The sequence below is a fragment of the Salvia splendens genome, chromosome 5, assembly GCF_004379255.2.
Source record: "Salvia splendens isolate huo1 chromosome 5, SspV2, whole genome shotgun sequence".
In the NCBI taxonomy this organism is placed as follows: domain Eukaryota; kingdom Viridiplantae; phylum Streptophyta; class Magnoliopsida; order Lamiales; family Lamiaceae; genus Salvia; species Salvia splendens.
Window position 1 is genome coordinate 4,519,875 of NC_056036.1, and position 17,122 is coordinate 4,536,996.

The window sequence follows — 17,122 nt, forward strand, 5'->3', positions numbered from 1 at the left end:
ATGCAATCATTGTAGTTGTTTGTAAATCAAAATGCACAAATAATCTCCTCCATGATTTATTTATCATAGGACTTAACGGATACAAAATGAGGTATGAAAACAAGCTTAATTATATATGCATGCATATAAGCATGCTTAGTGCTTGTTTAAATCTACGTACATTTTATTTTATTAGTAAATGGAGAAGACTATTAAGGATGATATGCTATTACCACCCCCTAACTGATGGTCACGATGCTCCACACCTGCAGAACAAAACAAAAAATCGGACGGAGCAACGAGCTAAGGAGGATGTTCACAAGAATAGGAACGCCGGTAAGGGTGCCGTTGACAGCGCTGAGGATGGGGCAGACTGTGGAATTGAGAGGAAGGTTAGCGACGACGTTGCATGGTAACACTGTGCTGATGACAGGGCCTAACGAGCCAATTAAATTTGGCAAAGTGAGGTTAAAAACACCGGTGGAGTTGGTGACGCCTTGGGCGAGCGTCACCACGTTGCCCAAGAGAGTGGTGCAGTTAAGCCTCACCGCCACTCCCGGGATCCCTACCGACCCAGGGGGGCAGTTTCCGCTGGATGTGCAACAGATTCTACCAGTGACGGAGCCAGTGTTCTGTAGTAATTGGCCGTAGGCAAGAGGAGCCGCGGTGGCCAAGAGGAGGAGAGCCGCCACAATCAAGGCCGGGGATTGCTTGTAACCCATTGCTACTTGTTTCTTTGCTATGAGCAAATCTTTATGTTTCTGTTTTGATTTGCTGTGTTTCAATCTATGGGAATGCACTATTATTTATAGTGCAATTAAATCAATCTTGTAGTATTGTTTACATGTATGCGTTGAATTTGAAATTCGGTTATTCATTAATTAACACTACAATTATTCATATTTACAAATAATGGATGCATACTTTGATATTTTTTTTTTCATCAAATGCATATTTAGGCAATAGGCACTGCCAAATTTGATCCAATAATTCAATCTAAGTATTGTCAACTGGTTTGTTGTTTGTTCTTTAATTTATGCAAATCATTTTTGTATATCCCCATATAGGGTTGCACTATATATATAGTGAAACTATAGTTAAAATGACAATCAAGGCAAACAACCTTCGATATATAGACAAGTAATTTGTTATACATAAGCAAACAATCTGCAATTCGAAATAAAAGCACTATAATGACATCATAGTTAAAATGACAATCTAGGCAAACAATCTCCAATATATAAGCAATCAATTTGGCATATGGTTCCAAACAATCCGTAATACGAAATCAGAGATAATAAAGCAATATGCGATACATAGGCAAACAAGTTTGCCAGGTGGCAGACTAAGGTTGAATCTACTCCTAAATCTAAGAGTTCTCATTGGTGGTACATTGTCATTTTAAAAGTGGTTGTCATCTTAATACCAACCTCCTTATATATGTCCATGTTTCATGAATCATGGTATTTAATTGTAACTCACTCCGGCCATGAAATAACGTCACAATGTGCTATTTTGGGATGCCCACAATTTAAAATCATACTAATTTTTTTTTCTATTTTAGCAATTGAACGTCACATTCTGCTAAATTCTTATACTCATATTTCACAATAAATCTAATATTCTCCGTGTTTCCTAAAAATAGAAATTCTTTCCTTTTTTATCCGTTTACTAAATATAGAAATTTTTCATATTAGGAAATGGACCACACAGTCCACTAACACTATTTCTACTATTTTTTCTATTCATCTCTCTTACTTTATCTATTTTTTCCTTCATCTCTCTTAATTTATCAATTTTGCATTGAAACTCGTGTTGTTTTTAAAGTTCCTATTTTAAAGAAACAAAGTATATAAAAGTTGACCTATACTCTACTAACTTTTTTCACCACTTTTCTTTATGTTTATTATAACTAGTGTCAAGGTAAAGTGTAACTATAAATCACGGAGGGAGTACTTTTCTTTAATTTATTTCATTAGGGAAAATATCATAGTGACCCATAATACTTACTCCTTCCGTCTCATAAAAATAGGGACTTTGGGGGCGGTATGAGTTTTAATGCGAAATTGGTAAAGTATGAGAGATCTGGAAAGAAAAAGTGATTGAAGTATTATTAGCTGAGAATGAGGCTCATCTTATAAGAGAGAAAATACTTTATTAAAAATAGAAATGGGCTATTTTTGTCGGACGGACCAAAATGGAAAAAGAAGACTACTTTTATGGGAACGGGGAAGTATTTACGCTGAATCATGACTTCATTATTTCATCACGAAAAATCTATTTAGCCATTATTTCATGACTTCATTATTTCATCATGAATTCTAATTTTGTTTTCTAATTGGACTACAATTTGGGCCTTATATTTGCATCATTATTTATTCCGCAAAATATTTTCAGCCCTTTAATCAAACTCACAAAATTAATATTTTAATTTATTTCTATTTAATTAGTTAATTTATTAGAATATTTAATAATTACCCTTATTTTGTTACAAAAACAAAATTTTGGGGGGTGATTTTCAAAATCCCCAAAACTAATTAATTTCAGTAATATATTTGATGTTCTGGTATTATTAAAGATCAAAATCAATAGAAATGGACAGGCAGCAGAATAATTTTAATTAACATGCCCAACATAAAATGCTGCAACGATAGACTATGGTCAGTCACTTGCTTCAACAAGCTTGAACTAAAGCATTCATTGTCCAGAATATAGTGACACTGTGAAATATAATCAATAATAATATTAGTGGAAAAGCATTTCAAAGTGTTCCTTTCTGTTGAGTTATAAAGTGTTTCACACACAGCCACACGAAAATGGCCATGGCCATGCCCATGTGCAAATTCCAGCAGATGAAGGACCCGCACGAAAATGGGCATGCCCATGTGCAAATTACATAAATGCCTTAAAATGCATACACATTATATTGTCAGTGGTTAGGTGGCTCGTTAAAATGAGAGTTATCCCCTCTTGTCTTGTCTTGTGGTGTGTACAACATTAATCTACCAATATTAATCTACAAGATACAAACTATGAATAAGCTTATAAATAAGCAATCGCAACACTCAAATATGATTTTTAACCTACAACTTTTACATACACTATCCATGCGAGTTCTATGAATTAAAAGTTTTGGTTACAACAACATGATAAGATATCTTCATGCAACTATTTGCTTTGGTTGCAAAGTTTTAATTTAATGATGGCTTACAAAGAATTACAGTGAAGCGTTGAATCAGCTATTTCGTCGTTCAACCAAGAATGGTTTGAATGTCATCAAAACTGCAATTGCCTCAATAATGTTGAGGATGAAGAACACCATCTGATCCCCTGCATATCATCACAACACAACCATATACTCACTTTTACACCAACTCAACCTTCCTTCAACCAGTTAACTACCTTATTTATATAAACTCATTCACACATACCTGGAAGGAAATCGGCACCTAGGCGTGTTTCTGCCCATGAAAACCTGCACAAATTAAGTTACACACAGGCAAGTTAGCAGGGTCAAACGTAGTTTTAAAAAAAGGGTATATGAATAAGACTCGGAATAGAAACTCACAGTGCTCCTCCGCCTAAAGGACCAACAGCTTTGAAAAGTGACATAAAGGTCATGGCAATACCATTTGCTGCACCTCTTTGGTCTTGGTCCTGAGATCATTATTTGGTCAACACACACTATTTATCGGAGGCTTAATCATTGTTACGTATGAAACGATTGGAGAATTACCACAGCTCTATTTTGTAATATGAAGAGCCCTGTCACAATGGAGATCTGCTCAAACAAAAAAGATTCTATTAGGTGCAGCCATTGTATTGATGAATATGCTTCCACTAGATTCTATTAACGATAAGACATATACGACTGTCGCAAAACTAGAGAAGGTATAATGTTATGGAGACAAGTCCCATATTCTATACCTTCAATACATTAAACTTACACTCCCTCATTGTGGTGTAAAAAGGAAAAGAAGGCGTGTAATCACTTACCGATAGGACATTCTTCAACAGAGATGCAATATTTAACACTATGGATAGTGTGATCCCAGATAGCATGGCTATGTAGTGATAACTTGTTAAGAGAGGAATTGAAACAATCTGCATCCAAAAAGAAACCTCAACAAAAGAATGTCCGGAGATCATATTCAAATCATATAGTATATGTCTAGTTCCAAGGCCATACTCCTAGAACTCGAGAAACCATGATGGGGCCCAAGATTTTCTCCACGATAGGATACAAAGAAGATTGGAAGACCAGAAGGCCAAAACCTGAAATTTGTATAAGTGAGAATTGTATTAGAGAGAGAAGTATATTACCAGCAGACATGAGTGAGTGAGGAAAACTAACATTACCAAGGTCGTAAACATAGTAAGACATGACATATTATTGCACAAAAGCTAAGTAATCACGTGGAACAGTATCTCGTCCATAGGCTTATGAAAAAGTGACAGTGAAATATGTCATGAAAGAATATACTTTAATCTACTTCTATGTATATATGTTATATTATTAGCAGGAAACCATTCAACCATACCTGAGATTGAAAGGACTGTTCCAACATCCTCGGTTGAGTAACCAAGCCCTCCAAGTCTTTGGGGGCTCTCAGCCCATAATGAGAATATCTGCGTAAGAATAAAAATGAACCTTGTCATGATTGTAAGCAAGTTAGGAACTTAAGAAGTTAAATCAACTATCATTACTTACCTCAGAGTAAGCCATATCATGGAGTGAGAAAGTGCAATATGCTACTATGGATGACATAAGTGGCCAGTTCTTAAAGAGGCTTTTCTTAGAAGCCTTCTTTTCCTCCATCTCGTTAATGTCAGACTGTTGAGTTGCAGCCTCCAAAGTATCATAAGAACCTTCAGAAGATGTACTCTCTAAAATGTGTGTGTGTAGTGATTCCTGCATCTCTTAAAACTTCATTAGATCAAATTGACATTGGAAAATCAATACATTTTTTAAAAATAATTATGACTATATGTAAACAAGAGATATGCAACATACTATCAATTACTCTTTGGAATCATATGCACATAGTCATACAGCCTAATGCATCTATTGATTTTTCTTCACACGACTCTCTTGTCTCCATTCAGTTAAACTTTTATAGATTTTCAGAGTATACTCACTTTAAAAGTTGGATTAAGCTTTCAGGAAGTAACTAGCATGAGAGGTGGAGAAACATACCGGGATCCAGAAACAAGCGATAGTTACAAATGCCGCAAATATTGAGGTCATCAGACAGGGCAGGAAATATGGGAATCTTCAAAATGTTATTGAGTTAGAGTTCATAAAACCAGAATCTAAAGGTGAAATGGTTAAGAGAGACATGAGATGGAGTATAACTAACACACCTCGCCCAAAAAGAATCTGACGTGAATATTCCAGGGAATTTGTCAGCAGGCTAGTCCAATATTTAATCAAAAGGAAAAAAAAAACTGTTAAATTGGTGATGACAAGCACACGCACACGCACACGCACACACAGACATGCATATACACACTTAGACTTATAGTCATTCAGAAAAATATTGAAGAATTATAGATATGTCCCCATGACTGCCAAAAGAAAATACAAAACAAACTACAGTTTATAGGCCCTTAGGTAATTTTGATTATATTTTATGATCTGTAGTGGAGTAGGTAGAACTTCCCCCTTGGCCTTATATACAGTTTACAAATTCAGGATGGTTACAGAATTGTAAAATCATATCCAACCTTTGGCCGTCGCACTATATGAAAACATACTTAGGATGAAATTCACATACGTATATATTAGTACCTGAGCAAGAAAGCCTCCTAACGCTGGTCCAACAATTAATCCGGTACCCCATGCTGTGCTAACCTATGGAAAATTGAATTTGAGTTCTCAGGAATGGCTTTATGAAAATGAATAAATCGAGAAACAAAATTAAGTCATTACATCAGACCCTCTTAAGATCTTTCTAAAGAAACATACAACAAAAGCTTACCGCTGACAATGCATAAGACTGGTATTCATCACGAACTGTTTCACATGCATATGCCTGGTCATAGAGTGGAGCCATAAAATGAGGAATCCAACGGGGAAAATGAGTAAGAACAACAACAAAAACTAGCATGTATAAATTGCTACTAAATAGTACCTTTATTGGTCCAAGTAAGCCATTCATAATTCCAAGAAGAAACCTCGTGATGATGGCCATCCAATAGTTCACACTAAGGCCAAACAGACCATTGAATACCACCCTGAAAACAGATGACCTCCTTATTACTTGGATGCCCAGATTGATACAAAGCTTAAAGAGTTAAAGTAAAGAAATCAATCACTGACACTGCCACACAGCCTATGATTATGACCGGTTTCCGACCATATCTATCAGCAATTGCTCCCCACAAGGTAGAACTTAAAGCTCTTCCAAACATGTATGCAGATCCTTCATAAAGTGAGGAATAAGTAGAGGAAGGTTACAAAGAATATTAAGAAGAAAAGAGGTTGGCCTACCCACAAAACCAGCATAATAACCAATATCCTCTTCTCTATCTGCAATGTGAAAATCCCTTATCTGCAACAGACACAAAGGAGAAACGATACACAATTTAAAATGCCATATTGGTAACTTTCTTCAGTTTCTCGACTTACCAAAAAACTGTAATATACTTTCAACTGTTCAACTTCGACAACAACGTATATTATCCCAAAATAAACAGATGATGGAAAAGGAGTTAAATGCTTACCATGAAATAAAGGAAGGGGTAGAGAGACGATATTGTTAGAGCTGGAACAGAAAAAAGAAGGTTCAGTGCTCATGCCGATGAATTAACACAAATAGATGCGTCAAATAAATTAAATAACAAAAAATGAAATAGATAATAAAGAAAAACAACAATCGCGAAGGTTTCTGCGATTAAGCAGAGAGAGAGTAAGGGTTTAGTTACCAGTGGCGAGCACAATGATCCAGACAGTGAGAATTTGCTTGAGAGGCACAGCTCTCTGCAATCGTTTGCTGCGATCAACCGCGCATCCTGGGCAACCCTCCACGAACTCATCCTTTTGCAGTAAGCTTTCCGAATTTTCAACCGCAGCCATTCTCTCTACGTTGAGTTTGTATCTGTATTGCTCAAAAGTCAAAACAGAGCCAAACCAGCTATATATACACGCATAAATGCATACACATGCGAAGCACATGAATGAATGAGTGCATTGCTTCGAATAACTGTCAATATTTATTAATTCATTTTATTATAATTGAATCAATAATAAGAAATCTACATATATGGAGTAGTACTTTAAATTTTTTTTTAATTATTTATTTTATTCTATTTCTCATGTTTTTTTTATATTTTCTGCTTCTATTTAACTTCAATACTCCATACTTTTATATACATCTCACTTTTCACTAATAATGGCTTCATTACCTTTTTCTTATTAATGTTTTACAATTTCCAATTTTGTTTTGAAATTCACATCATTCATTGATAAGACTTATATTGGCCGTGGACACATGGAATATACGAATTACAAAAATCTCTTTCAAGCAAACAATATTAATATTGATCATTCACCTCGTTATTGATATACTAATAACATTATTAAGAGCTTCTCCAAGAAAAATTGAAAATGTATATTTTTTATTTGTTGGAATCTTAGTCCGGTCAATGCAATAGACCGGGTCGTACAAGTGACGGATTATTTAATTTTAAAAATAATTAAATATTTTGTAATCGATCTACGTTCCGAGTAGATGATTGTGATATATTCATTTTCTCTAAGCCGATTCCGGTGAGTGAGAAATAATATATTAAAATATGTCACGATATATGGAGATATGTAATTAATTAATTAATTAATATTATTTTGGACACGTAGATAAAATAATGTGGCAAATGGCATACGGAGAAAGCTTCGTAGAATGCGTGCACATTGATTGGGTAGTCCAGATACATTTCTGGAATGAACAACTACGTGAGAGGTGTCTAGGTACATCCGTCCAGGTTCATGTTCCATGGTTGACATTTGTAACGTCCGTAACGGCTTGTAAGCACCGGCGGTTACAATCAAGCCATCATGACACACATAATGGGTGTTGACTCCATCAATTCAAATAAGTGGACTTGGCCTATAAAAAGGCATGCATCCATTCCATTCTCTACACAATAATATTGCATATCATTTTGCATAGCTCTCTCCCTCTCTTTGCATAGTCTTCCATCGAAGTTTTGCCATCGCCATCATCCAGTTCGCCGAAGCTTGTTCCGTCTGCGGTGCTGCAGCGAACAAGACGAAACCATTTTATCTTTGGGGACGACACGCCAATCCGAGAGCACTACCGGGACGTATCTCGTCTTGCGGAAAGAGGACTCATCGACTCGGCTTACAACTTATTTACGGCTTACAGTTTCGATTATTGTTTTGTTATTTCAATTCAGTTTATTGTACTTCTATCTCTATTCTTCATTTGGGTTGTATTACGCTCGGTTAGTGTATCTTTGTATCACATATGATTTCAAAGAAAAACCAACATTATTTAAGTCTTCAAAAAGTTAAATATATGTATTAGTGAATTCCAACTGAATAGAATATGGTCAACTGAAAAATGTATAAAAAAATAACTACTACTCCTATATTTTACTTTTGTGTAAATAAAAGGTAGTACTATCTTTTTAATATCTTATCTTTCCACTAAAAAAATAATTTTTATAAAAAAATATGGTAATTATTTCTCTTTTATCTCTCAATTTGCCATCTTTATTGGAAATGCTGTTAGAGTTAATTTGAAGATTTATATCTCATACCTAAGTGTTCTTAATCGAACATCTTCATGCCCTCTTTCAAATTAATTAACTTTAAAAAAAACAATATACTGACTGAATTTAAAATTGTTATGTGGTTTGTAATTCAACTCGTCATTTGAGTTAATATGTAAAATTTGTTTGGATATGGAGTTGATGTATACTTAATGAAAATGGAAATATACATACAAATCGACGTGTAAAATTTGTTTGGATATGGAGTACTTGATAAATGACAAATACGATGGTACTCCCTTGCCCCAAAATTCCAAATCATTTCTATTTTTATAAAATAGTCCTATACTCCTTCAAACCATAAATAAATATCTCTATCTTATTTCGGCACATATCTTTAATAAAGTACTATAAAATGAATTAAAAAAGTAAAATGTAAATTCAACTTTATATATTAATTTTAGTAAAAAAGTTTGAATAGTAGTAGTATAAGTAAGAGTGAGTAGTGAGTTAATGAAATATGATGTTTATTTACTAATAATAGTAAAATTGAAATAAGATATATAATGATAAATATTTTAAGTTGATAATATAAGATATTAAATGGCATACCGATTAAATAATAGTACAAATAACAATCTAATATATTTAAATATATGGATAATATACATTTAATTACATTTTTTGGTCAATTATAGTAGTATAAAATTTAATAATAATATATTAAATTACAAATTTTTGTGCTTTGATTCATACGTTTAGAATATGATGTCTTGGATGATATTCAAAAGAATAAAACTTAAGAATCGGCTCTTTTAGAAGGGAATAAAACGTAATACGTTTATATGCTTCATCTTGCATTGTCGCCTTTATTTGAAATTCAGAATTTATTCTTCAGACAAGAATAATGGATAATTATGCAATTTAGTCAGACATTTGCTACGGTGCCTGATTTTGTATTAGTATTTGCTAATGTGGTGCGATTAATTAAACTGATTTAATAAACACTGGGCGTGCAATATTTGACAAACTAAACTAGCCGTTGATTATTTATATGAATCTCAAATTCAATTTTGATTCTGCCTGCAATCATTGTCAATCTCCTACAAGTCTATTTTTAATGTACATAATTGGCTTTATTTATTTAAAACAATTTAATATAGAAGAGAGTAGGGGTGTTGACGGTGATGTGAAGGAGGGTACTACTCCTAGAGGGGTGAATGAAGATGGTGCTGACTCGGATGGTGAGTCTACTGTGTACATTGTTCTTTCAATTTCTCTACTGGTGATTTGCTCATAGTAGAAGAAGTTGTGTCGAAATTGGGCGATATGGATAAAGATTAATTTTCTGAAAGCTGGATTTAGAATGCTCATGAAAAAGTTGTGGTGGATATGCTTTGTTTCCCTTTAGGTTGAGTTACTATAAATTATGTTTTCTAGTTGTAATCGTTCGATTCGAACGATAAGCAGAGGAATGGGCTGATGATATAAGATGGTGATCAACGATTGATTTAGGATATCGTATTGTTGTTTGAATCTCCATCTCTTACTCCCGACTCTTAGTTTGCTGGCTATTGCTGCTATGTTTGAACGAATGATTTAGAATATCGTATCGTTGTTTGACTTAGGATATCCTATCGTTGTTTGAATCTCCTTCTCTTGCTCCTGACTCTTTGTTTATTAAGAGAAACAAAGAGTTTAGGGTTGCTCACTAGCCAAAATCATTTTGTGATCATTTCGACAATATATTCTTTAGACAATAATAATGTATAATTACGCAATTTAGTCCGACATCTTGCTACAAGTGCCTGTTTTTGTACTTATTTGCTAATTTGGTGCAATTAAATTGATTTAATAAACATTTGGGCGTGCAATATTTACCAACTAAATAGACGTTGATTTCTCTTCCTGCAATCATTGTCAATCGACTCCACTTCAAGTCAGTTTTTTATCGTTTGGGAGATAAAGCAGGTCAAAAAAACGCAAAACTCGAGTTGAAACCGCTGAACCCATTTCTTCTTAATTTCACTTTTTAGTTGTTTATTTATATTTCATTCACTGGTATTCCATATAATCTAATTATTAAAATATGCAAAGATGTACTATAAGTTTCCTAGTTACTAACCTAGCCGCATGAATTTTCATGGTCTCAAATTTTATTAGGACTGTGACCATTTATTTGAGAATGACTCAATTTAGGTTTTCAAATTAAATAAATAGGATAATAATTTACAAGTATAATCAATCCTATTGTGTGTGTAAAATTGGACCCGGCTAAGACGAGTGTTGTGGATGGTTTTATATATAGTTAATATTATTGATTATTGATGAAAATAGAGTATGAATAAGCTAAATAAATAAACATTCGCAACAGTAAAATATGAATTTTGACGTCAACTTTTACATAGTTACAAACTCTATCCATGATATTTCTATTACAAAAAGAATTAGAGTTTTGGTTACAACATGACAATCTTCGTGCAAATATTTGCTTTGGTTGCGAAGATTAATGGCTTACAAAGAATTACAGTGAAGCGTTGAATCAGCTATTTCGTCGTTCAACCAAGAATGGTTTGAATGTCATCAAAACTGCAATTGCCTCAATAATGTTGAGGATGAAGAACACCATTTGATCTCCTGGAAGGAAATCCGCACCTAGGCGTGTTTCTGCCCAAGAAAACCTGCATAAATCGAGACAATATGCACACTGTGAAGTCATTACTGCAAACCCGATCAAACGTAGAATACGACTATGAATAGAAACTCACAGTGCTCCTCCTCCTAAAGGACCAACAGCTTTGAAAAGTGACACAAAGGTCATGGCCAGACCATTTGCTGCACCTCTTTGGTCTTGGTCCTGCGATCATTTAGTCGATACACTCATTTATCAGAGGCACAATCATGAAAGCTCGATAATTATTATGTGTGAAACGATTGGAGAATTACCACAGCTCTATTTTGTAATATGAAGAGCCCCGTCACTATGGAGATCTGCTCAAACAAAAAAGAATCCATTAGGTGCAGCATTGTATTAATGAATATGCTTCCGCTAGATCTACTTACTTGCACAACGTAAATTTTGTGTCTGCTAAATAATGAAGCAATGAACTCACGTGGCAAAAGGGCATATACAACTAGAGAAGGTATAGTTTTGTAGTATTATATTCCTTCAAAGAGGAAAGGGAGGAGTGTAATCACTTACTGATAGGACATTCTTCAACAGAGATGCAATATTCAACACTATGGATAGTGTGATCCCTGATAGCATGGCTATGTAGTGGTAACTTGTTAACAGAGGAATTGAAACAATCTGCATTCAAAAAGAAACCTCAACAAAATAATGTCTGGAGATCATATTCAAATCATATAGCATATGTCTAGTTCCAAGGCCATACTCCTAGAACTCGAGAAATCATGATGGGACCCAAGAGTTTCTCCATAATCGGATACAAGGAAGATTGGAAGATCAGAAGGCCTAAACCTGAAATTTGTACAAATAGACAACAGCGAGTGAGGAAAACTATACTTATTAAGGCATGACATATTGTTGCACAGAAGCTAAGTAAGCATGTGGAACAGTATAGATTGTCCATAGGCTTATGAAAAAGCTGACATAATGAAAGAATATATTTTGACCTAGTTCAATACCTTCATAACTACACAAAGGATACCATATATGATACTCTAGCTGGAACTGTTCAACCGTACCTGAGACTGAAAGAACTGATCCAACATCCTCGGTTGAGTAACCAAGCCCTCCGAGTCTTCGGGGGCTCTCGGCCCATAATGAGAATATCTGCGTACGAATAAAAATGAACCTTGTCATGATGGTAAGCAAGTTAGGGAGTTAAAAAGTTAAATCAAATATTAGTACTTACCTCGGAGTAAGCCATATCATGGAGTGAGAAAGTGCAATAAACTATGATGGATGACATAAGTGGCCAGTTCTTAAAGAGGCTTTTCTTAGAAGCCTTATTTTCCTTCATCTCATTAATGTCAGACTGTTCAGTTGCAGCCTCCAAAGCATCATAAGAACCTCCAGAAGATGTACTCACTAAAATGTGTGTGTGTAGTGTTTCCTGCATCTCTTAAAAATTCATTAGATCAAATTGACATTGAAAATCTAAGCATTCTAGATGAAGATAATTATGACTATATATAAACAAGAGATATGCAACATATCAATTACTCTTTGGAATCACATGCACATAGTACAACATCCTAATTCGTCTATTGATTTCTTTTCACACGGCTCTCAGGTCTCTGCTCAGTTAAACTTTTACTTGACTGCATTGTCTAAACATTTGGCAGTCACAGAGCACTGCCAGAACAGGTAATGCTCACAGATGGATATATATCTTGTCATCAACTTAATATTGTTATAACATAAAAAACACATTAAGCTTTCAAGAAGTAAATAGCATGAGAGATGGAGAAACGTACCGGGATCCAGAAACAAGCGATAGTCACAACTGCCGCAAATATTGAGGTTATCAGGCAGGGCAGGAAATATGGGAATCTATCATAATGTGATTGAATTAGAGTACATAAAACGAAATCTAAAGCTGAAATGATTATGAAATAGATACGATGGATTATCACTATATGCACCTCGCCCAAAAAGAATCTGACGAGAATATTCCAGGGAATTTTTCTGCAGGCTTAGTCCAAATATTGAACCAAAGGAAAAAAGAACTGTTAAATTGGTGATGACAAGCACAGGCGTGCGCGCACGCACATACATGTACATATTCAGACATATTGTCATTCAGAAAATTTTGAAAATTTAAAGATATGTCACCAATCACTGCCAAAGACAAACTACAGGTTGAAGTTCCTTCGGTATTTTTTATTACTTACAGTATATTTTATGAACTGTAGTTGAATAGGTAGAACTTCCCCCTTGGCCTTATAAATTCAAAATGGTTACGGAATGGAAAATTCATATCTAACATTTGGCTGTTGCACTACATGAAAACATACTTAGGATCAAATTCACTTGCTCACACACAAACTCATACTCCATATATTAGTACCTGAGCGAGAAAGCCTCCCAGCGCTGGTCCAATGACTAATCCGGTACCCCATGCTGTGCTAACCTATGGAAAATTGAATTTGAATTCTCAGGAATCGCTATTTGAAAATGAGTAACTTGAGAAACAAAAATAGGTCAGCTCTTCAGGCCTTCTTAAAAATATTTCTGAAGAGTTACTAAGATGTTTTTAAGGGTTATAAGTTCCTTCAAAGTGTCAGACAATATTTCTAACAAAGCTGCTGTTTTCTGCTAAAACAAAACATTTGGATCTGATAAGTCCTTTACAAAAACGCAAATGGCCGTGTGGAAGAAGATGAGCGATGCATATCTAATAGATGTAACTGCAGTTTTTTCAGTAACATTTTATACACTGTAGAAGATATAAGCTCTTTAAAACAAGCTTAAGAGAGAAGATCTTTAATTGGAATATGGTGGAAGTGTGGTCTTTGCAACTACTGCAGATGAATAAATTGTGGTCACAAAAAAAAAAACGAGTATATTTATATTCTAGAGATTTTAGTTGTTAAGGTATAAATCATTCCTGTCATTATTTTCTTAATCAATGCAATCTTATGGAGTAGATGATATTGTTGATCTTCAAATTTTTATGAGGTTTCACACACACTCTCAGCAGGTATTCTTCCATTATGTATTATCCTGTTAGTTGCTCCATATGATAGCATATTTGTTGGTATCACAATTCACACACTGCACACACAATAAATTACTATAAAACATACAGCAACGGCTTACCGCTGACAATCCATACGACTGGTATTCATCACGAACCGTTTCACATGCATATGCCTGGTCATAGAGTGAAGCCATAAATACAATGAGGAATCCAACAGGGAAAAATAAGTAAAAAAAACAACAACTAGTTGATATATAAATTACCACTTAATACCTTTATTGGTCCAAGTAAGCCATTCATACTACCAAGAAGAAACCTCGTGATGATGGCCATCCAATAATTCACACTAAGGCCAAACAGAGCGTTGAAAACAACCCTGAAAACAGCAAACACCTAATTATTTGGATGCCTAAAATGATAAGAAGCTTAAAACAAAGAAATCGATTACTGACACTGAGGCACAGCCTATAATTATGACAGGTTTCCGACCATATCTATCAGCAATTACTCCCCACAATGTAGAACTCACAGCTCTTCCAATCATGTATGAGCATCCTTCATAAAGTGAAGAATAAGTAGAGGAAGGTAATTAAGAATATTAAGAAGAAAAGAGGTTGGCCTACCTACAAAACCAGCATAATAACCAATATCCTCTTCTCTATCTGCAACGTGAAAATCCCTTATCTGGAACAGTGACAAAGGAAAAATGATACACAATTAAGTTTGCTACTCTGCCATCAGCCCAGACCACATGTTTCCACTTTAGGCAAAAAATTATTCCGATAATCTTCACAGTTTAACATGATATAGGAGGAGAAAATGCAGATAACATGTTTCATACTATAAAAAACAGGCTAGTAAACAGTATAGAAGAATACAAAATTCATCAAAACAGTGAAAGTACACATCCATGAAACAAATTAAGATGCCCTCAAATTTCCTAGGATCTGTATGTAATTTTATATTGGTAACTCGTTACCGGATAAAATCATAAGAATTTCCATCAAATTAGACGGCAGATATGTATTTTTAGCAAGTGTAAGTTTCATTCTTCTTATTCAGACCTATTAAACCAGAATTTGATTTCAACACATATTTTCAACTTTCTTCAGTTAATGACCCTTTAGACCTACCAAAATTGTACTGTTCAACTCGGAAACAACACATACCATCCTAAAACAGACAGATGATGGAAAAGAGTCATATGCTTACCATGAAATAGAGGAACGGGTAGAGAGATGCTATTGTCAGAGCTGTAGACAAGCAATGGAACAGAGAAAAGAAGCTTCAGTACCAAGGAAGTGATGGAGGTCGCAATTCGCAAATGCTAAAGCAATCAAATGAAACTAAGTTCGTTCATCGCTGGAATCATGACGGAAATTTAAGCAATTCGTGAAACATAACCCCTGACACGACCAAACAGCAAATGTTTGAGTAGTCATGATTCACACACACGCACTCTCCTTGATTCAAACTATTACTACTCATGCCGATGAATTACCACAAAAAAGGTGCTTCTTATATGGAAATTGAAGCGGCAGAATAGAAAATGAAACAGATAATTAAGAAAAACAACAATCGCGAAGGTTTCTGGATTCTTCGATTAACCATACGGCGCACGCACACACACGCAGAGGAAGGGTTCAGTTACCCGTGGCGAGCACGATCATCCAGACCGTGAGAATTTGCTTGAGAGGCATGCCTCTCTGCAATTGTTTGCGGCGATCGACCGCACAGCCTGGGCAACCCTCCACGTACTCATCTTTTTGCAGTAAGCTCTCTGCATAATCAATCGCAGCCATTCTCTATCTCTATCTCTCTCGCGCGTTTGATTGGGCTCGCTCAAAATGAGAGCCACGCCAGCTATATATACACGCATAAATACGTACATGCGAAGCACATGAATGATATTCCATCTTGTGTGATCCTACAAAAAGACGAGCACCTCAAGTTAACGATACTGAAAAAATTGGCCAATTTTATTTGTTTTTATTACTCCTTATACTTGTATGCTTTTACAACCAATAATATTATTTTAAAAAAAAGGTACTTTGAAATAAAAACATTTAAAAACTGATAAACTTGTTAAAAAGGCTATAATCAATATTTATGTTTTTTTCATTATTGGTGGTCGGCAAAATTAGTCATTTTATGTTTTTAGTAAAGTTTTAGTTAGTAATACATCAATAATATTTTTTCTCTATTTTTTTTATATTTTACCTATTTTATATTGAAACTTGAATCTTTTACCATCGATACTATTTGTGGTAGAAAAATGATCATTCTACAAAATCCTAACTTCATTCATGGCCTTTTAGTCAGCAAATAATAATAATTTAAAAGGGAAATAATATTAATTCGTAGATTATTGTCTCAAAGTCAAAGTTATCATATTCGAACATCTTCAAATCAAAGTTATAGTAATTATTTAAGCTTGAAAAAAATATAAACTAACGTACACAAATGTAGTTAGAATTGATATGTGACATATAATTTGTTTGGTTATGGGGTTGATATACGTACGTAACGAAATTGGAATTGAGCTCCTTATTTATGACTTATGATGAAGTCAATGGCATTATACATATACTTATATAACGACGTTTATTTATTTATTTTTGTCATCGACTGTTGATCGCTAACATTCGATGCAATGATAATCTTAGATAAATGATGAATAGATGATGCTACCACGTAATAGATCATTGGTTTTTAAATATAAATCATAGTACAAGGTA

At 34.5% G+C, this 17,122-nt stretch overlaps 2 protein-coding genes across 2 annotated transcripts; both read right to left on the reverse strand.

Moving 5' to 3' along the window:
* Window positions 1-3,012: 3,012 nt before the first annotated feature.
* On the reverse strand, window positions 3,013-7,101 carry LOC121804366 (protein ZINC INDUCED FACILITATOR-LIKE 1-like). Its single transcript, XM_042203860.1, has 17 exons — window positions 6,907-7,101; window positions 6,706-6,746; window positions 6,473-6,533; window positions 6,302-6,404; window positions 6,114-6,216; window positions 5,961-6,014; window positions 5,771-5,833; window positions 5,344-5,393; window positions 5,177-5,252; window positions 4,691-4,891; window positions 4,521-4,608; window positions 4,169-4,254; window positions 3,976-4,083; window positions 3,716-3,760; window positions 3,548-3,636; window positions 3,411-3,454; window positions 3,013-3,309 (listed from the first exon to the last, which is right to left on the reverse strand). The coding sequence occupies exons 1-17, from the start codon at window positions 7,055-7,057 to the stop codon at window positions 3,215-3,217; spliced, it is 1,458 nt and encodes a 485-aa protein (XP_042059794.1). The 5' UTR covers window positions 7,058-7,101; the 3' UTR covers window positions 3,013-3,214.
* Window positions 7,102-11,069: 3,968 nt separating this feature from the next.
* Window positions 11,070-16,281, reverse strand: LOC121804364 (protein ZINC INDUCED FACILITATOR-LIKE 1-like). Its single transcript, XM_042203859.1, has 16 exons — window positions 16,036-16,281; window positions 15,597-15,637; window positions 15,008-15,068; window positions 14,837-14,939; window positions 14,658-14,760; window positions 14,504-14,557; window positions 13,752-13,814; window positions 13,327-13,376; window positions 13,159-13,234; window positions 12,594-12,794; window positions 12,424-12,511; window positions 12,111-12,196; window positions 11,918-12,025; window positions 11,662-11,706; window positions 11,484-11,572; window positions 11,070-11,396 (listed from the first exon to the last, which is right to left on the reverse strand). The coding sequence occupies exons 1-16, from the start codon at window positions 16,184-16,186 to the stop codon at window positions 11,258-11,260; spliced, it is 1,458 nt and encodes a 485-aa protein (XP_042059793.1). The 5' UTR covers window positions 16,187-16,281; the 3' UTR covers window positions 11,070-11,257.
* Window positions 16,282-17,122: the final 841 nt, after the last annotated feature.

Coding starts and splice junctions, on each gene's coding strand:
- LOC121804366 (XM_042203860.1), bottom strand. CDS start 7,057: ATGGCTGCGGTTGAAAATTCGGAAAGCTTACTGCAAAAGGATGAGTTC. Junction 6,015..6,113: donor GCTTACTTGGACCAATAAAG/GTACTATTTAGT, acceptor CTCTATGACCAG/GCATATGCATGTGAAACAGT. Junction 5,834..5,960: donor AGTCTTATGCATTGTCAGCG/GTAAGCTTTTGT, acceptor AATTTTCCATAG/GTTAGCACAGCATGGGGTAC.
- LOC121804364 (XM_042203859.1), bottom strand. CDS start 16,186: ATGGCTGCGATTGATTATGCAGAGAGCTTACTGCAAAAAGATGAGTAC. Junction 15,638..16,035: donor GATGATCGTGCTCGCCACGG/GTAACTGAACCC, acceptor GCTTGTCTACAG/CTCTGACAATAGCATCTCTC. Junction 11,573..11,661: donor TATTACAAAATAGAGCTGTG/GTAATTCTCCAA, acceptor AAATGATCGCAG/GACCAAGACCAAAGAGGTGC.